Below are 21453 nucleotides of genomic sequence, written 5' to 3' on the forward strand. Positions count from 1 at the left end.
ATGCCAGAACTATTGAGCATTTTTACATGCGTTTCCACCCTGGCGCTGGGCGCTTTTAATTAGTGAGCCGTGCTAATTAAAAGCACCTGGTGCCACGTCAGGAGCACATGTATCAGCAGTGCAGCGTGCCTCTGCACTGAGAAAATAGCAGCAGTGCACTTTGAACTAAAGCACATTGAACGTGTTTTAATTCAAAGCGTACCGCCACCATTTTCTCAGCGCAGAGGCACGTTGCATGTGACACGCAAGGCTGCCAGAGCATGTCAATTTACATAAATTTGATCCAGCAGAGTTGATTAATTGAATCTATGCTGGCGTGCTGGATTTCCAGTGCATCGGAGCAGGCTCCTTGCACGTGTGTAAGTGCTCATTCTATCAGGCTACAGAGCATCTTGCAGGGCATGAACCTTTGGGCATAAATACACATGGGCGACTGGTGCCTCCTGAGTTGGGCGGGCACTTGCCCCCCCCTCCCCCCAGTGGCCAGTCAGCGACCTAAGTGGGGAATGCTGGCTGTGTGAGGGGTGCATGTGCACCCATTTGCGCCACTGTTTATACACATATTTTTCTGTCCCATGACCAGCTGGAGATCCACTGCTTCAGAGTCTGCTCTACAGGCGAGCTGAAGCAAACCGCGCTGCACCCTGTGCAGCTGTACAAGTGGTAAAATGTGCATCAGTGCACAGAAAATGGCAACGGAGAACTTTTGAACGAAAGCACCTCCAATGCGTTTAGTGCGCCACTGCCCTTTTCTCAGCGCTCACGCTCATTTTGCCACTTATACAACCTCAAGTGTTGCAGTGCTGGGCGCTTTTCAAAGTGCCCAGTGCTGCGGTGTTTGGATGTGTAAAATGCCCTTTGTGATTGGGGAATAATGGGAGACGAGGTTCTTTGGGTAAACACGATATTTTTTATTAGACCAACTAATGAATAAATATGAATTTATCAGGCCAACTAACGAACAATAAAATTTGTTTTTAATAATAATAAATGTTTTTCCCCCAGTTCATTGGGTAACAAAGCCACACAGGAGCCCCCTCCCCTGGCTGGCTGCCCGCACGGCAAGCCACCACGCTCCAAGCAGGACACCGGCCCCTTGCGGCAGTGAGGTCCGCGCCTGCGTCTGAGGAGCTGCTCAGAACTGCTGGCAAGAACGGAGAGTATGCGCGCATGCGCCAGCGCTGGGAGGCAGGGAAGGGCGTACGCTCCGTGCGGCTTGACGTTGCTACGCACGCACGCACGCACGTGAGGCGCCCAGTTCCCGGTCGGAGCGCGGAGGCCGCTGTCGGAGTGGCGACTATGTCGGGGGCGGCGGGCTCGGCGGGCTCGGCCCGCAAGCGGCTGATGAAGGAGGAAGACATGACCAAGGTGGAGTTCGAGACCAGCGAGGAGGTGGACGTCACGCCGACCTTCGACACCATGGGGCTGCGCGAGGACCTGCTGCGCGGCATCTACGCCTATGGTGCGCGGCTGGGGCAAGCCGGGGAGGGGGAGCAGAGGGCAGCGCGTGCCGGGCCGTGTGCGCACGCGCGGAGCTTCCCGGGCCCGCGCGCGCCCCGCTTCCGCCCTGCCGGGGAGCCGTCCTACCCCTGGCCCTAGCGATGTTTGACAACCCTTGATCCTCTCGGGTTATGGTGTATGCACGAGAGGTCGCCCAGAGGAGATTTGGGCTGGTCAGACCTTGCATCCCCCCCTTTAGGGCACTGAGACAGAATCCAAAGGTCAGACTGGGTTTAGGCGCTTGGTGCCTCTGTGACTGTATTTGTGTAAGCATCTGGGATTTGAACCCAGGTCTCCTGTATGGGTGATAAGGAGTCTATTACTGAACCACAGGGGCCTCCAACGGGAGGTGTAGGAAGACATCAAACAACATGGTGTCAAGTTTGTTCTTTCTAGAGAGCCCAATGTGGGGGAGCTATCCAAGAAGAGAGAAGAATGTGGACACAGTTTGCTGAGAGACAATGCAAGTTGCAATTCTAGGGTTTCTCTGGACATAGCAGCTAAATGATTGCAGTGCACTGCTATCCTGTGCACTTTTGTATCACTTTAAACTAGGCTAATATTGCTGCAGCTTGTTACATCTGCAGAAGTCAGCTGTGCTGAAGTGGGGCAGGTGCCCCTATGTACAAGTGTCCAGGCACCTTTGTACTGACCTAACCAAACTGGCTGAAAACCATCAAGTTAATGGAACAGTCCCTACGTCAGTGCTTCCCAAACTTTTTCTCAGCATGACCCCACTTATGACTCCATTTCCTCAGCATGGCCCCCCACTCCCAACCCAGATCCCTGTTTATTGCGACCCCATTTGCTGATGTTGCGACCGCATTTGGGGTCACGAACCACAGTTTGGGAACTGCTGCCCTACGTGCTTCTGAAAACCCACTTCTTACACTTGGCTTCACACATCAGCTTTCAAATTATTTGAAGCGCTACTTCTGTGCACCTGTGAGCAGGCATTTAAAAAGGTGTCTTATATTATTTCAAATGTTGCAGGTTTTGAGAAGCCATCGGCGATCCAACAGAGAGCAATCAAACAGATCATTAAAGGAAGAGATGTGATTGCACAGTAAGTGAAATTATGTGATTGAAGGAAGAAAATAATATAACATGTTTGTCTTTATAAAGTGGTAGAATGATGTACCCGTGATGATCCAGGAATTATGCAGGCGGCAAATTCTGATGAGAAGTGTCTTGTATTCAAAAGCTTGTCTAAATGTATTCCAACCATGCAGATGGGCCAATAAGATATCACCTACACAAAATCCTTGCCCCTCACATATCTTTATAAAGGTGCTCCACACAGGAAAGAATCAGTTGTTTATTTTTTTTAATATAAGTATTAAAGTATAACCAAGGAATAATATAACAGTTATGGATATGTTTTTTAGAACTCAGAGTTGCCTATTTTAACATTGTAGTTCAGTGATCTACAGCCTTTTTAAGGTGAAGATCACTCTTTGAAGTAAAGGGCAGTCCAGGATCTATTGTGCCCCACTCCCACCATCCTCCCACCCAGCAGGTCAGTCTGTAGGAGGAAGGGGGGTAGGGGGAGGCAGATCGAGGTCCCCACGGTGAGGGAGGGAGGGAGTGGGGCAGGAGGGAGTGGGGTTTCGGCTGGGCTGGGGAAGGGTTGGAGCATGGGTGGCTTGTCCAGGCACATAGTGGGGGTGTGCTGTTGCACTCGCCCCTATGGAGGCCCGGGGGTATGTGCCCCCCCCCGATCTGTGCACAGGGCGAGGTGGCTGCTGCTGCACACTGGGCTTTGTGCCCCAAGCTGCAGCAGGGCTCGGGGCACAAAGCCTAGCATGCAGCGGCTGCTGCCTCACCCTGCACACAGATCGTGGGAGCACATGCTCTCCGGGCCTCCATGGGGTGCATGCAGCAGAGGGAGACCCCCCGTGCGCCTGGATGAGCCACCCTGGGCTCTGACCCTCCCCCAGTACAGCCGGGGCTTCTGTCACCAGGTGGCAGGGGGTGCGGAGGAGGATTGTGTCACTCATCCAGCCTGGCCCCAATGACGGGGCATGGCTCAGCCCAGCCACATGCATCCTGCTGCTCCCCACGTGTGTCCCGCTCCTCCTTATTGCGGAGCCTCTGACAGTTGATCTTAGTCTGGGTGGGCTAGCAGCCACCCCCTCTTCCCCCCAGACTGAGATCAACTGTCAGGGACTTCCAGACCAACCAGTTGATTGCAATTGACTGTTTGGTGATCACTGTTATAGTTAATACATTTTTGGTAGTGTACACAAGCAGTCAGCAAGAAGATATATAGGATGCTTCACCACGGTGTTGTAAGGAATATGGCACAATAGTTAAATGCACTGTAAGTGTGAGAACTCATCCACATGTTAACTCCTGAAACTTGTTATAAATGCAAGCATTGGGGAAAGTAAGTGCAGTTGCATCCACAATATTAAATCCTTATTTTGATAAGCTCCCCACCCTGTTTTCAACTGTAGCTGACAAGCAGCTGAGATGGGCTTTGCAGTTGATCTTTTTTGTCAACCAGGCATATCTGGTGGCTTTAAGTTGAACTACATGAGGAGAAAAAGCTTGTTCTTCTCTCCTTGATAATGAGTCATTCATGGAGAAGTAGGGCTGGATGGGACCTCCAGAGGTCATCTAGTCCAACTCCGTGCCTGAGGCAGGATTATCTCTATCCAAACTATCCCATAGATTGATGGATTGAACACTCAACAGCTTTTTAAAAAATCTGCTTGTTTTTGTCTATAGGAGTTTATTGGCCCTGGGAGACTGACAAGCCTGTCCACATTTGGAGGGTTCTCTAAAAATCTTCCACTTTGCCTACTTGCTTCATATTCGGTGTAATTCACTGCAGGGAAACCTTATGGGGTTTTTTTGCACTGTGTCATGTAAGTGTGTGGCTTAATCAACATGTTAAAACTACCAGTGAAACTTTATTATTCCATATACAACAATCTTAAAAACTGCTGTGAAGTGCATCGATGAAAGTTCAGGCTCAGTACCACCAAAGGTATATGTACCAGAGTTTGGGAATTTGTGTTTGAGAATGTTTTCTAGAAGGATTTTGCTAGCTTCAAACTGTTTTTATTCTGAAAATTGTGCAACCCCATCAGGTAAAACCCTGTAATGTGCAATATTGAAAATGAATATTGTCATTTCATTGCCAAGTTGAATATAAAAGGACTGCTTAAGAAATTAACCTTTCTTTTGGGTAAGGAGTTAAAATTGGCTATATGTGTTACCAAGGAATTGAGCACTTAAAAATATATATAATATTTTTTTCCAGGTCACAGTCTGGAACAGGAAAAACGGCAACATTTTGTATCTCGGTTCTGCAGTGTCTGGATATTCAGGTACTTTTTTATTATTTGAGGCACTCTACAATTTGTAACCCAGGTACATATAATTTTTTAAATAAGCCACTGCTTTTATGGTTGACTGTTACAAATCAGTGAATAAGGCTTTACATTTAAATCTTTTAACGTGCAATTAAATTTAGCAGAAAACTTTGGATTTTGCAGATTTCATCCAAGATTGTGACTAAGAACTCCACTTTTGCAGGGATTTTTAACTTTTCTGCTATGCTTGACTGTATTCTTCTTTTAATACGAGGAGTCATTGGAAGACAGAAGTGGCTGGTTCCTGTTCATCTTTCTCATGTGTGTAGCCCCATGAATTCGTTGGGTCTGCTTCTGTGAGTTAGGTGAGAATTTTGGGCCAGGGGAAAAAATACTTAAGATAAAATTCCATTGTTATTAAGCTGGTTTTTATTGGCTTTTGTACCCCTTCCCCTTCAAAGAATGTCCATGTATTTTCAAAATACAAATATTTCACAACAGATGAAATTAGTTTTTCAAAATTCACCTCTGGCAGCATCAACCTGTCTTCACAAACAAGCCATAAGTCATAGTGTGGTGTCACGCACAGAGTGTATGGTAATGACCGTTTAATAGTTCCATTGATGCTGGTAGACTCGCTGATATAGAGTTGCTGATGCCTTACTGATTTTTTGCATCAGAGCCTTAATGGATAGGTGGTGTTAAATAATCATGATTTTATAGAAACTAATACTGTCTTACAATGAGTCTTTGTTTCTGTTTCTTCCTCTCTTACCTCCCTTTGTGCAGTAACAATTTAGAAAAATAATTCACACTTTCAGAATGGTAAAGTCAATTCTAAGGGAAGTTTTTGTCTTTGTAATGCTTTTCCAGCGCAATAAATGATAATATGTAGTCTTACTGAATGTTTGCAAGAGTTAAGATTTCTGCCCTTCATCCTGAAAACAAGTAACGTTTGAACTGAAAAGTCTTTTAATAAACTGTCAGTCACATCAGACAAAAAAAAACAACCAATTCAAAGGGCACATAGTGCATTACAAAAAGTAGGCCGAAACATGGTGCTGTAGCTGGCGAGGAGAAAATGAGCTGACTGAGTGAAAGGTGCAGATGGATGATCTGTTGTTGAAAGTGGCTTAAACAGGGAAATATTTCAATACAGGCGGGATTGAATAGGATGGATGAGCCCTTGCAAACAGCTCTTAGCCCGCAATGTATGTGATGGATCATTCTTGAAATCTGATGCAACGAACTGTGCTGGTTTTGTGGGATGTCTGATGTGTTTGATTGTCTTTACCAGGTTCGGGAAACCCAGGCATTGATTCTTGCGCCAACGAGGGAGCTGGCTGTACAGATACAGAAGGTAAGAGTTTTTGAAAAACTAGTGTCTGTAAGCATTTGTGAGGGCTTGCCTACCAAGAGAATGCTTTGCCTGCAGGTAAGTAGAATTTCAGGTTATGCTGGCAAATTTACTTGGTTGGGATAACCAGTACCAGTTTCCTGCATGGAATAAGTGGTATTCACAAAAGGGCTCTCATTGTCTCTACAATAGCCTGTGTATTGATTGGGGCTGAGATTCCCGCCCCCTCCCCCCACCATGTTTCTAATTGATATTTCTGTGCTGATAACACATGTAAGGGTAGACCAAGTTAAAGTGCCAAGTATTTCTTAAAAAAAAAAAAAAAAAAAAGTTATGTGGCTAGTAGTATCACTGTCTGTTTTCAGTGATTTTTTTTTTTTTTCTTTTCCCTCCATGGGAAAAACATGGGTGCTACATGTTTGTTAAAAAGTACCATAGATATTTTGTAGTATGGACCAGCTATACAAAATACAGCTGTATGATGATGCTGTTGATTTACTGCTGTCATGCTAGAATTAATCCCAGTTAGCCCAAGGCTACCTGTTCTTCTGCTTTCTGTGGAACGTTCATGATTCTAGTGTTAATTCTGAGGAAGATTCAGGCAGCAGGCACAATGTATTGCCACTGCTGATACTGGCCCTTCTCTCGCGATTCAGTTGCGTGCCAGGTTTTTTGGCAGAATTATGGAGCTGATTTGGTGATCTGCCCTGCCCGTTCAGGGTGTTCTCCTGGTAAAGCAATCCAGGCTCTGAAGGTGGATAATATTGAAACCCTTGCCTTGCTCCTCTAGCTTTTTTTTTTTTTTTTTTTTTTTTATAATGACATTTTTGGAATAAGATATCATGGGCTTCTCATTTACTCTGAACCTCAAAAGATTCTGCTGTTTGAACCTTGGAATTGAGAAACTCATAATTCACTACAAATGTTACAATTGGGGAAAGGTTTCCTCTTTGCAGAACGCACTAATTGTTCAAAATCAGCTGCAAAACTTGTGATACCCAAGCTGGAAGCTTAGATTACTGGTTCAAGTTTTTAGGGAGTTAAACTCAGCATGGCGATAGTGTTTTCTTCTACCTGGGACTCTGAAACTCCTTCTCTTGCAGGGGAGAGTTGTTCTTGCTGCTGCTTTTTTTTTACACGCACTACCCCAGTGATTCCTTCATGTGCTTGCTTCTCCAGAGAAAGCACAGAAGCATCACAGGTTGGAGGAGACTGCAGAAAGGTTTGGGGTGGAGAAAAATGGATTTCTTAAATCTAGGGCAAAAGAGCTGTACAGATGGTCAGAACGGTCTTTGCAAGTTTACATGGAGTCTCTGTAAACTGCCTAAGTGCTGCTTGTCTGATGCAGGGTCTTCTTGCTCTGGGTGACTACATGAACGTGCAGTGTCATGCCTGTATCGGAGGGACAAATGTTGGTGAAGACATCCGAAAACTGGATTACGGGCAACATGTCGTTGCTGGCACCCCAGGCCGTGTGTTTGGTAAGGAGTTCAATGGAAGTTTATTCCAGGTCTTGCTTCATACCAGAGATGTATTAAAATTGTTCCATATGAGTTTTGTGCTTCAGCTTGTTCAGCCCGTGGAAACATGAAATGGCCATTTAAAGGGACGTCGTAAATATAAAAGTCTGTAACTTGTTACCGTCTGGGAATAATAATTCATGAAAAACAGGAGAGAAGTTTTTATGTCTCTGTTTTTCTTTGGGTATGGCAAATTCCCCCCTGTAGGGTATGGCAAATTTTACTTATCTCTTGTTGCTGTGTATAGATCTGCTCAGGGTAAAGAATATTTTTTACTTAAGAGGACGTTGCTGTGGCAATGCCTGAGATGCAACGTGGATCCCAAGGGAAGAGACTGGAAAAGAAGCAGCTTGACTGTTTCTGGCTGACCAGCCTTTACAGCATTGTTTTGGAATATGATATGCAGCAACTTGGTCCCGCTGTAAACTTGGCTGCCAGTGCCCATTTTTGGCTAGCTCAGCATGCGGCCTTAACTTTATTTTCCTGACCGTTCTCATTTTGCTGCCAACTTGGCAACAATGGAAACTGCTCCTCTGCTAGGGCAGGAGTGGGCAGAAGCACTATATGCTTCTTAGGCATGGTACTAGCACGGTGGTATGAGTAAAGGCTCCCCCTTGATACAGTGGGAAAGCCCATAGTCACCACTCACCCTCATGCATAATCCAGAGGTGACATCCTGGATCCCTGCTGGTGCATGAGATGGGTCCTAAAGGATTTGTACACATTGTGTCCAGCTACAGTTGCTTGGTTAGCTGCCTTGCTACAGTTAGGCTGTGATTTGCTTCCTCTTTGAGAAGGTGTGGCTTACATCACAAAACTAGTGGTGTCCTGAGACCCAGAGTATTGAATTCTCAGAAATGAAAAGTGTTTAACTGTGGGCATGAGGTTCTGTGCCTCTGGTGAGTGGTTTTAATGCACAGTGCAATCTTGCAGATATGATCCGTCGCCGAAGCTTGAGGACGCGGGCCATCAAAATGTTGGTTTTGGATGAAGCGGATGAGATGCTCAATAAAGGTATGTACGAATGTGCTGTGCGCTCTCCCCAGCCTTGCTGCCCCCCCAGTCTCCAACATGCAGACAGCCAGCAATTGTGCTCTTAAAAGAGTGTGGCCCTTTCATTGCCAGCAGGTCTGCCCTATAGCTATGGTCACAGGGCTAGAATCGTTCTTGATACTTAGCACATCTTGCTTCATGGAATATGAGCCCTTATAAAAAACACCAGACCTGTAACTGAGCCCTTAGCAAAGCCTTCGTTGCTGGAATGTCTGTCTCGCACCAAATCTAGTAGGTTGGCAGAGTGGGGGCTGGAATGAAATTGTTTGGGTGAGTTGTGAGTGCAGTACCATCTAATCTTCAGCATAGCCTTAGTCCTGAATTCCCAGTGAACCCTTGTAGGCACAGTGTTTTCAAAGGAGTTGAAGGTACTAACAGGGCTCTGCTGTTTGGTTTGCTTTGGCAGGCTTCAAGGAGCAGATTTACGATGTGTACCGATACCTGCCTCCCGCTACACAGGTGGTTCTCATCAGTGCTACCTTGCCCCATGAGATCCTGGAGATGACCAATAAGTTCATGACGGACCCTATTCGTATCCTAGTTAAACGGTGAGTGACATTGCCAGCAGAAGAGCAGATCTGGGTTCTGCTTGTCTGATGCGGGGTCTTATTGCTTCTTTCGCTAGGTTCCCACTGATCTCAGAAATAGGGTTTCTTCTGGAACTGAAGGCTCTTGAATGTGAGCTTTTTTGCTGCATTTCTTTCTTGGATGAATAAAGGAAGACCCCTCCCTACCACAAACCTCTTTCCTCTACAGGTCTTGTAGCTTTATTCTGTCCTGCTTCCTCCTTTGTGTAGCTCAACCCACATAGGATTCTCTCTCGTGTCCACCCACACAGTCCCTCTTTCACTCCTGCTCTGCCTTCTCTTGCTCTTCCAGGAAAGAGGACAATCTCTGTCTGTAATTTGTGATGTACAAGGAAGGGAGGCTCCCCCTTGGAAGTACTTGGGAAGCCAAGTCTTGGTTTTTGCTGGTAGCCTACTGGGGAGCTCTTGGATTTCTTGTATCTTAAACATTGGAGACCTTTTGATTTCCCAATATGTGTATGCATAGGAGTTCCACAGGTAGCAGCCAAGCCAGAATTGTGAGCAGTCTGACTTTGGGTCCCTTTCATCTGCAAAGCTGTTTCTGGTGATGTGGGTATTGCACTAGTTCCCAGAATTTCCTTTTTGAGAATTGCTAATTAAAAACAGTAGGAATGGAAAATATCACCGTGTGGGTCCCATATGCATTGTTAATAAGACACAAGCTCAGATCTTTGTTTCACTGGTCCCTTTTAAGTTCCTACTCAAAGCAGCCCCTTGCTGGGACTTTTCTGAACCATGGCCTTCATACAGGCCCAAAACCTCATATGTGTTACTCATGCAGTCAAAACCCTCAGCATCCTTTCCCTGCATGTGTTGCAGCTTCCCACTCTTTTCTTAAATCTTGATCCTGTGAAACTTCTTACAGCATGAGGGGTCCCTGACTTCTGTGGAGTCCATCTTGGGTGCAGAGACCTCTTCCTGGGTTACAGTTTGCAAACCTACAGCCTCTGAACTTCTGGGCAGGGTCTCCATCCTTTCAACATTGCAAAGTGCCAGACCAAGGCACCTTAGGTAGCCCTAGGGCCCTGCATTCCTGAAACACTAAGAGATTATTGTGCACAAGATGGTGTGAGTGCTTACAAACTATCCAGAAGGTTTAAATGTATTGTTCTGATTTCTGTCTTTATTGGCAAACTCAAAAACTCTCATCTTTTCTCTTGGCAGTGATGAACTGACTCTAGAAGGAATCAAGCAGTTTTTTGTCGCTGTGGAGAGGGAAGAATGGAAGTTTGACACGCTGTGTGATCTGTATGATACGCTCACCATCACGCAAGCTGTCATCTTCTGTAATACCAAGAGGAAGGTATGGTGAGAACATGTAGGGGGCGTCGTGCTTAGGTGTACAGTAGTGGCTCTGCTATTTCTCCTGTGCATTGTGGGTAGATAAGTTGTTAATCATGGGGATTGCTGATCTCAGCAAGTCCTCCAGTTTTAAAATGCAGGCCACTGTGCTTGGCAGTTAGTTTTTAATACACCAAGCCTTGCAGGGCTGAGATCAGGGGAAATTCCACTTCAGCATGAGGGATCTAGTTTCTAATTGCTACAGTGCAAATTCTCCCTAGCTCTGCTCTCCATCCTGTCGTGCCCTCTGGCCCTTAATCACTCTGACTGCCTGTCCATTCTGACCATCCTTGCAACAGCCCACAGTGCACTGAGCTGCTCAGCTTGTCTTGTAACTGAAGGATTTGGCCGTGCTCTTGACCTGAGATTGACTAAAGGCATACAGACCCCATCAAAAGAGCTGTTTGCCCCTGAATGGGGGGTGGTTTAGCTGGCTGCTCATGGAATTGAAATGGAAGTGGAGCTGTGTGCCTGTTTGTGATATGCCTGAACTTGGTTTCATCTTAGGTTGGTATTGGGCTAGTGTTGACCCCAGATGTGTCCTAGGGATCAAGGAAAGTTTGAGAAGTCTGTCCCACCGATATCAAGCTCTCTGTAAAATAAATTTAAATAACTTTTAATAGCAAGTTTTATATTAAATTATAAATAGTAGTGTGTTATCGCTCATACACTAAGTGGGCATAGCAAGAATATGATTGAATGCATACAAGGATCATAAACCTAAATAAAAAAATAAGATCAATTTCTGCTTTAGATATAATAGAAATACATTTTAAAGTTGTTGGACAAAAAGCCTCTTACTTAAATTTGAAAGAACTGCTGATGTTGGTTAACCTGTCAGTAGGTAATTCAGCGAGAACAGGAGTTCGAGGCTGAAGAGCAAAGATTGAGATGGACCTGGCTTTTTAAACCCAATTATCTTGCTAGATATAAAAAGCTTGCTAAATAAAGATAATCTTAAAAATAAATAATAAAGCTAGCAGATGTATGGATAAGATTGATAGGTAATCTAATAATTAATATGCATATATTCTTTCTAATATGGCAATTGGATGTATCTTATTTGTCACCCAAGAAATATGCCTATTTCCATAACTGGTATAAAACTACTTCTGTATTAAGACTTGATCTAATTGGCCCAAAACTTCAAAGCTAGCTCTAGGCAACCCAAAGCTGGCCTATCTAGTTTAGCCACCCTTTTGCCTATGTTCTGAAGTCTTCTCGTTTATGAGGTTTTTCATTGGCTACCATTAGCTTTCCTGCATCTTCCCTTGGGCTGAGAAGCAAAGCAAACATAGTTTAACTTATGCTATTAATAAAGATAATTTATGCTAATTATAAAGTGCATATTAGTTTGGCCTTACAACCACCAGGGCTTTGTGGATCTCACCTGTATCTGCAGCTTAGACACCTTAGAGGAGCTCTGCTCTGTACCACAAGGAGTTATGGTCTTTGGCTTCTGGGCTAGTTGTTAGTTTTTTGTAGTGTTGTAGTGATTTGCAGTTCCTGTGGTAGTTTTCATTGAAGCTTATGTTGGGCCACTGCTGGGCGACAGAGATAAAGGGCTTGGAAAGCAAGTCATATGAGGAGAGGCTGAAGGAGCTAGGCATGTTCAGCTTGTGGAGAAGGTGCTTAATTGGGGACATGATAGCACTCTTGGAATACTTGAAGGGCTGCCATAAAGAAGAGGGAGAACACCTTTTCTCTCTTGTTACAGAGAACAGGACACAGACCAATGGCTTGAAATCGCAGCAAAGTAGATTTAGACTGAATATCAGACAACTTCTTCACTGTTACAACAGTGAGGCAGTGAAATAGACTGTCTAGGGAAGTTGTGGACTCTCAGTCACTGGATGTGTTCAGGAAGAGGTTGGTCAGGGATGATGTAGGCATAGGTATGCCTGTGTGCTACTATGGGTATTTCCCATGCTTCTGGGCTTTGCTGGTTGTGGCATGATGCTGGGAGGGAATCATTCCTCCACCCCCATTCTGCTACATGTCCGTATTTTTTAAATTTTTTAATTTTTTTTTTTATTTAAAGCCTTCCTTCTCTGAGGCATTGGGTGTTGGCTGCAGCCAAGGCTGGGGATTTTGACTGGGGTGTGTCTGTGCTCCTGCTGGGATTTAAAGCCTGAGGTTCCTGGACAGAGAGGGTCTTGCTCCTCCACTCAGGGTCAGACCAATTGCCATACTTGAGGTCAGGAAAAAATGTTACTTCATTGTCAGATGGGTATGGACTGTGGGGGGTACTGCCTTCCTCTACAGCAGAGGGCATGGCCCTTTACCCAGGATCTCTTGAATGTATATTAACAACCTTTTGCAAAAGCAGAATATTGGCTGCCATGGTCCTTGGTCCCCCTGTTTTACCTGTGGCAGGTTGGGGTGTGTTAGGGTTAATGGTAGTTTTACAAAGAGGTTCGGTTTTGGATTTGAATAAAATGGTTAAGATTGGGATGATCCTGCCTTAGACTGGGGGTTGGACTCAGTGACCTATGAAGGACCCTTCCAGCCCTACTTCTCTATGATTTCTATGATCTGCTTGATGTTCTGCGGACTAACTACTGCCCTCTCCCCCACCAAAATTATTTTAAGAAGCAGACAGTGAAATCTCATAGCCCCACTGACATGTCTTTATCTATCTCTGTGAGATTCTCTGATTAAAATTTTGTTAAGTGTGTCCAACAGATCTGTATGCCAGGAATGGCATAATGGCATTTATGTACAACTGATGTGGGTTATCCTGCTGTGTACACAGGTGGACTGGCTAACGGAGAAGATGAGAGAAGCGAATTTCACAGTCTCATCCATGCATGGAGACATGCCACAGAAAGAGAGAGAATCCATTATGAAGGAGTTCAGATCTGGTGCCAGGCAAGTGAAGTGGGATTGGCCATGCCAGGATTTCTCCTGGGTCTTGCAGGAGGGTGGTGTATTTATGCTTTCTCTTTCTACCCCTGAAAAGCCCTTTCTTAATTTCACCCTCATATGTGGTGCTTCTAGAACAAGCTGCAACATTACACCGACAGACTTGAGAATTCTGAGATCCTTAAGATTCATAAGTATTAAGAGTCTGACAAGTGTCCAGAGAGATTGACAGGTTGGAAGACCTGTGGAAAACATTTAGAGGGTGTGGGAGAGGGCCATGATGGGAAAAGTATAAATGAGCCAGTTTTCTTCAGTAAGACTTGGTAGCTCTAGGGCTAGCAAGCCACAGATTTGGAAGAATGAGAAGCAAGGCTGTGAGAATAATTACCTTTTGCGCAGTATCTATAACAAGTCGTGGTAATCCTGGATGTTAAATGCCCCTGCTCTCAAGTTCCTATCCGAAAAGTCCTCAGCACTCTTGTGGTGGATAGATATTTATGCTACTTTTCAGAGGATTGGCTGTTTTTTTTTTTGTCCATGTAAATCCCTGAGGAGAGGGACTGTCCTTCCCATCCCCCTTCCCGTACCTGAATTGGTTGAGGAAACGATGCATCCTGCCTGTCTGTAAATATTGAACTGACTTTATGCCACTTGTCCCTTTGCTAAGCTGATGGCCTGATAAATGGTTTGATAGCAGTACTTTGAGCTAGCTTTGCTACTGCCTAGTCTCCCAAGTCCCACTTAGCTGCATGCTTCATGCAGTCCAGTCTGGGGCACACAACAGCCCAGTACAGGTGATGCCTGTATCTCGTTGCATGGCATCCTCCAGTGGAACACAGTTGCAATAACTTCTTTTTTTTTTTGCAGCCGAGTTCTTATATCTACAGACGTTTGGGCCCGGGGTCTGGATGTTCCTCAGGTATCCTTGATCATTAACTACGATTTGCCTAATAACAGAGAACTCTATATACACAGGTAAGGGGATGGTTCCCACCATTAAATTTTGATCCAGTTGCAACTAGCCAGCCAGCTCATTCTGGGTCTGTCTCTTCCACAGAATCGGCAGATCAGGTCGGTATGGCCGCAAAGGCGTGGCCATCAACTTTGTGAAGAATGATGACATTCGTATCCTGCGTGACATTGAGCAGTACTACTCCACTCAGATAGATGAAATGCCCATGAATGGTAAGTGCACTGCATGCTCAGATAGTCACTGTGGTGATTGCCTCAAAACCTGGTGGTATGGTGCCATGCCTCAGGCTTCAACAGGAACAGAAAGATGTGTGTAGAATAGCTGTGTTTTCCCACCCTGCCAAAATCCTGTTAGCATGAACTCTGTTAATCTCCATGAAGAGGTAGATGCAGCAGTATATGCATGCTCCATTATTGTTGTGTTGTTGTGTGCTACATATTCAGTACAGGCTCAATTTATGTTCTCTCCCTCATTTTCAGTTGCTGATCTCATTTAAAAAAACAAGACCAACAGAAGACCAGCAGAATTGAAGACCTGCATTTTTATCCTGTTTGTTATTTTCCATGTAGTAACTTTTCACTTAGTCATTTTTATTTAAGTGACGTTTTCAAAGCCCCTTACATTGCCATTTTAATTTTCTTAGTTTAATCTGCAAATTGGCATCTGTGTATAGTGTTTGCTTTCATTCAACCTGCTTTCTTTTTAAATAAAAAAAAAAAAAAATTTTTTGTCATAAACTATATCTGATTCCTTTAATTCTAAGATGACACCTGATAATAAATTAATTCTGAGGCTTTTTACCAGTAGATGCACTGATCCATTGATTTCAGGTATAGTTAAGCTCATGAAATAGGTCATTAACAGAGCTCACCCTATATTGCTTCTCACACTGAGAGGTTCATTCTTCTATTTTCTTGTAGTTTTTGGTACACATTGGGCGTGTCTAAACATGTAGTTACATGCGCCTACACTTAATGCATCTTTGTTTAAGGTCCATTGACACACCGCGTTAATGTGAATTAAGTGTGTACACGTGGGCTAATGCGACTTAGCTATGCCATCTTAAATTTGGTACTTGCTTTAAGCAGGTATCAAATTTAGGTGGGATTAACCTAAAATCGCCATTTTTAAGACACATTAAGGGTGCGCATGTGTGTACACACGTCCTTAATGTACCCTTAAAAATGGTGATTTTAGGCTAATCCGACTTAAAAGGGTCACATATAGACAAGCTCACTATCTTTGCTTTCCTGTAATAAGCAGCCAGTGTGGTGATGTCAGCTGCTCAACTCTGAAAGCATAACAAGGTTAGGGTTGTCTGAGGTGATGTCTTGCTTGCGTTAGATTGCAGTGTTAAATCTGAATGATGTGGCTATCCATGTTGCTGATGGTGAACATGCTGCTTGCTCAGCCTTACTTGGAGCAGGGTATTGCGGGGATCCTGCTTCAGAGATTTTATTAAATGTTCATGGTGCAACATAATGGCTTGGGCGAAAATCTTTGCAGCACTGAGATTTCTGACTGAGACTGATTCATGCAGGTTGCTAAAAGTAACTTGAAGCCAAAGCAGAATGCTCTGTCAGCTCTTAATGTGCCTCTTAATATATCCTAGTTTTCACACACACCCACCCACCCCTACTGACTCACCCCTGCTCCCTGGTCCAGCAATGCAGCCAGCAGCCATGTGCTGGAGCAGTGTAGAGGCAGGGAAATGGCTGGGGGTGGGGCAGGGCTGGGCTCCTGCCTCCTGCTGCTGGCTCCTCTTGGGTCCTTCAGCTCCTGGCTGCTGTCATCTTTGACAGGCAGCCAGGAGCAGATAAATATTTTCTAAATTTTTTAGAAATCCCCGTGGCCTGGATAGAATGGTTTGGTGGGCTGGATCCAGCCCGTGGGCCATATTTTGCCTTCCCCTGTCCTAAGGACATTCAGTGTGGTTTTCTCCCTTTTCCATGGGCTAAGTACTGGATAGGTGCATTCAGACAAACCTGTGGTTTGAATAAAACTGCATGGATTGAACCAATACTGAATATCACAGACATTTACATTTCAGTTGGGAAAAGTAGGCAGAGGCCTTCAGTGGCCTAGACCAAACAGCAGAGGGTACAAAAACCACGTCTTCCAGCCTGCAGGCCAGCCAGGCCATCCCTGATGATCTGGTTGGCACAATCACTAACATGCAGGGGTGGGAGTTAAAGCCCCCCACCCTGGTCTCATCCCCCCCCAAGCTGGGTTCTTTCCAGTTGCCACCGGTGCCAGGCTCTGGCAGGATGTGCCAGGCTGTCCTATTGGCTTGCACCAGGGGCCAAGGATGGGGATGCTCCATATAGGGCAGGATCAGGCCCTACCACCTGGCCCAAGCCCCAGGGCTGCCCAGCATATCCTGCAGAGCCCAGAACCAGTGGTAGCTGGTAGGATGCAGCAGGGACCCTGTAGCTGGGACTGGGGCCTTCCCTGTCCCCCTCCCCAGCACCTGACAGGCATGGCTGGAAGGGCTCCAGGATGCCCCTGTCTAAGCCAGTCTGTGGTAGGATTCACTATGGAAATCACCCTGCCATGTCCCCTGCCTATGACAGATGCCAGAGTGGGGGAGGAAGGGCTAGGACAAGGGTCCATTTCCCCCCATGTTGGCTGCACCCAGCACCTGACAGGTGGGGTGGGGTGCAGGGGTTCTGAAAGCCCCAAGTTGGGCTGGGTTCCACTGTGGGGAAACCCTCGGAGTGCAGTCACCCCACAGCAGACCACTGCAGGGGGTCAGGGCCAGGGCATGGGTGTGTTTTCCCCCTCTGACTACCACCAGCACTGGGGTCTGGTCTCCAGGCAAAGCCCTGCCTCTCTTCTCTTGTCACCCACATTCCTGGGCTGCTTTCTCAGAGGCTTGGCAGGGAGCAGTGAAGGGGTCTGGTCCCGAGGGAAGCCCTGCCTATGTTCCCCCCCAGCCCCAGGGTCCAAATTATGGGGGATGTGGCAGGCCAGTAGGGGGCACTCCTGCGTTAAGCCACCCACCTCACTGCACCCGAACAAAAGCAATGCTTCAAGTGTCTCCCCTGGGGTGCCTACATTGGCTGACCCCCTTCCAGGAGCCCACTTGCAAGCCTGGAGTAACCATGGCCATCACCTGGGGTCTGGTTTTTGTTAGTGGTCTGTGCCCCCAGTACACAGACCTTGTAGACTTTGAGAGTGTTTAACCCACTGTGGGCTTTTGGGGTGCTTCTATTAGCTTAAAGCATTCACAAGCCACCTCCAATACAGGAGGACAGTAAAAAGCCATGCCCACCTTAGCTAGCCAACCCAAGGGGAGCTATAACTACTGTCTGACCCCTCTCCCCACAGGAATTCACAGTGAGCTCAGTGCATGCAGGTATCCTTTTATTGTTCAGGGAGAGAGAGAATGGGGTACATATAGAGCAAAGAGATTTTAGAGAAAAACGCCTTGAGCAAAATAGAAGGGGTTCAAGGACCCTTTGAATACGGAACTAAAATACATATCCTTAATATGCTAGCTAACATTCAGGTAAGTTATTCACTTATGCATCCAGAGCCTGACTGAGCTCGCTTTGGAGGCCTCAGCTTGGTTCTGTGTTTCCCAAAATGTCTGCCCCCCACAAAATGGAGTGGTCCCTTATTCAACTTGTTCTTTTTTTCACATTTGTAAATGCCACAAGGAAGTAGGAAAGGCAAGGAGAGAAAGAAGAGCAACAGAAGCAGATGACAGCTCTTGTGGCCATTGCTGGTTGATGGGAGCAGACTGGCTGCATTCAGGCTGCTGCACTCAACACGCTAGACTGGAGAATGTGACGGAGGTAATCCAGGCCAGGATCAAGCCCACCGATTATTACCCCATGGTCCTAGTCCATCTGGGTACTAATGATGCGGCCAGGAGAACCCCGATCACCTGATGGTGGACTACAGTGCTCTGGATGGCGTGCTGAAGGAGTTCGGTGCACAGGTGGTTTTCTCTTCCATCCTACCAGTGACCGGACAAGGAAGACGGCAGGAGAACTGCATCAGAGAGACCAACTGGCGGCTTCGGCAGTGGTGTCTCGAGGCAGGCTTCGGATTCCTGGACAATGACCCGCACATCACGACGAGGGACATGCTCAGCTGGGATGGGCTTCACCTGTCCCCCAAAGGTAAGCGTGTGTTTTCTACTAGGATGGCGGATCTCCTCCGGCGGGCTTTAAACTAGGCTCGTCGGGGGGAGGGGAGTACGAGGGCAGGGGAAGCTGTGGACCACCAAACCATGTGGCACCCACAAGGACAGCCCAGCCTGAAGAAGGAGAACATTGGAAACCTGAAAGCCATGGGGAGACCAGCACTACAGAACAGGTAAGAAACAAGAAGGTAAGAAACAATGGGCCCCTTGGGACTCGGAGCTGGGGGGCAGCAAAGGCACCAGTCGCAGGGCTCAAGTGCCTATATACTAATGCTAGGAGCATGAGGAACAAGCAGGATGAATTAGCGCTCCTGCTTGCACTAAACACCTATGACTTAGTGGGGCTAACAGAGACCTGGTGGGATTCATCCCATGACTGGGCGGTACATATTGAGGGCTATAGATTGTATAGAAAGGACAGGGTGGGGAAGAAAGGGGGGGGGGGGGGGGTTGCACTTTATGTCAGTGAGCAAGATACATCAACCCTCATCAAGACAGAATCCGAGGTTGAGGAAGTAGAAGGATTGTGGGTTAGGCTACATGGGGGGCAAGGAGAAAGGGATTTGGTGGTAGGGGTCTTCTACAGACCCCCACACCAAGGGGAAGAAATAGATGTGGGGCTCCTGAGGCAACTCTCGGAGACCATAAAAGCTAAACAGGCGGTAGTCATGGGGGACCTAAACTACCCGGACATCTGCTGGGAGACGCAGACAGCAAGGTCCCATCGCTCACGCAGGTTTCTAACCTGTATACAGGACCTCCACCTGACACAGGAGGTGCATGGTCCCACTAGGGGGAATGCCATACTGGATCTGGTATTGGCAACAGGAGATGACATGATAGGGGACCTCCAGATCGGTAGCCATTTGGGAGACAGTGATCACCTAATAATAGAATTCAACATAAGACGGCGAGTGGGTAAGGTAACTAGTAGGGTGAAAGTGCTAGACTTTAGGAAAGCTGATCTCAATGCACTCAGGCGATTAGTCAAGGAAGCACTGCAGAGTAGGAGTTTTGAAGGGATGGGAGCCCAAGAAGGGTGGCTGTGCCTAAAGGAAACGATCCTTTGGGCACAAAGCAAGACAATCCCCGAGCGAGGCAAAAAAGGGAAAGGGGCCAGGAGGCTTCCATGGCTGACCAGAGAAATCCAGGGCAGCCTAAGGGCCAAAAGGGGAGCACATAAAAAGTGGAAACAGGGTGAGATCACTAAAGATGAATATACCTCCTCTGCTCGTGCTTGTAGGGAGGCAGTTAGGCGGGCCAAAGCTACCATGGAGCTGAGGATGGCAACCCAAGTAAAAGACAACAAGAAATTGTTTTTTAGATATATTGGGAGTAAAAGGAAGGCCCAGGGAGGAATAGGACCCCTGCTAAATGGGCAGAAACAATTGGTGACAGATAGGGGGGACAAGGCTGAACTCCTCAACGAGTTCTTTGTCTCAGTGTTCCTAAGCGAGGGGCACAACAAGTCTCTCACTGGGGTTGTAGAGAGGCAGCAGCAAGGCGCCAGACTTCCATACGTAGATCCTGAGGTGGTGCAGAGTCATTTGGAAGAACTGGATGCCTTTAAATCGGCATTCATCCGAAATGAGGCTCCATCTGAGGGTGCTGAAGGCACTGGCCGACATCATTGCAGAGCCACTGGCGGGAATATTTGAATGCTCGTGGAGCACGGGCCAAGTCCCAGAGGACTGGAAAAGGGCTAACGTGGTCCCCATTTTCAAAAAGGGGAGGAAGGAGGACCCGGGCAACTATAGGCCAGTCAGTCTCACCTCCATCCTTGGTAAAGTCTTTGAAAAAATTATCAAGGCTCACATTTGTGAGAGCCCGGCAGGGCAAATTATGCTGAGGGGAAACCAGCACGGGTTTGTGGTGGGCAGATCGTGCCTGACCAATCTAGTCTCTTTCTATGACCGGGTTACGAAACGCCTGGACGCAGGAGGGGGGTGGATGTCGTATACTTGGACTTCAGGAAGGCCTTCGATACGGTATCCCACCCCACACTGGTGAACAAGCTAAGAGGCTGTGATGTGGATGACTGCACAGTCCGGTGGGTGGCGAATTGGCTAGAGGGTCGCACCCAAAGAGTCGTGGTGGATGGGTCGGTCTTGACCTGGAAGGGTGTGGGCAGTGGGGTCCCGCAGGGCTCGGTCCTTGGACCGATACTCTTTAATGTCTTCATCAGCGACTTGGACGAGGGAGTCAAATGTACTCTGTCCAAGTTTGCAGATGACCCAAAGCTATGGGGAGAAGTGGACACACCGGAGGGCAGGGAACAGCTGCAAGCAGACCTGGACAGGTTGGACAAGTGGGCAGAAAACAACAGGATGCAGTTCAACAAGGAGAAATGCAAAGTGCTGCACCTAGGGAGGAAAAATGTCCAGCACACCTACAGCCTAGGGAATGACCTGCTGGGTGGCACAGAGGTGGAAAGGGATCTTGGAGTCCTAGTGGACTCCAAGATGAACATGAGCCGGCAGTGTGACGAAGCCATCAGATAAGCCAATGGCACTTTATCGTGCATCAGCAGATGCATGACGAATAGGTCCAGGGAGGTGATACTTCCCCTCTATAGGGCGCTGGTCAGACCGCAGTTGGAGTACTGTGTGCAATTCTGGGCGCCACACTTCAAGAAGGATGCGGATAACCTGGAGAGGGTCCAGAGAAGGGCAACTCGTATGGTCAAAGGCCTGCAGACCAAGCCCTACGAGGAGAGACTAGAGAAACTGGACCTTTTCAGCCTCCGCAAGAGAAGGTTGAGAGGTAACCTTGTGGCTGCCT

General features: G+C 46.9%; 1 protein-coding gene across 1 annotated transcript; it reads left to right on the forward strand.

Annotated features, from left to right (window-relative positions):
* The first annotated feature begins 1231 nt into the window (after positions 1 to 1231).
* EIF4A3 (eukaryotic translation initiation factor 4A3) lies at positions 1232 to 15256 on the forward strand. Its single transcript, XM_006259246.4, has 12 exons — positions 1232 to 1462; positions 2494 to 2566; positions 4772 to 4838; positions 6121 to 6183; positions 7529 to 7661; positions 8634 to 8714; positions 9160 to 9301; positions 10505 to 10643; positions 13437 to 13552; positions 14414 to 14521; positions 14604 to 14731; positions 14999 to 15256. The coding sequence occupies exons 1-12, from the start codon at positions 1300 to 1302 to the stop codon at positions 15013 to 15015; spliced, it is 1230 nt and encodes a 409-aa protein (XP_006259308.1). The 5' UTR covers positions 1232 to 1299; the 3' UTR covers positions 15016 to 15256.
* Positions 15257 to 21453: the final 6197 nt, after the last annotated feature.

This window comes from Alligator mississippiensis, chromosome 1 (genome assembly GCF_030867095.1).
Source record: "Alligator mississippiensis isolate rAllMis1 chromosome 1, rAllMis1, whole genome shotgun sequence".
In the NCBI taxonomy this organism is placed as follows: domain Eukaryota; kingdom Metazoa; phylum Chordata; order Crocodylia; family Alligatoridae; genus Alligator; species Alligator mississippiensis.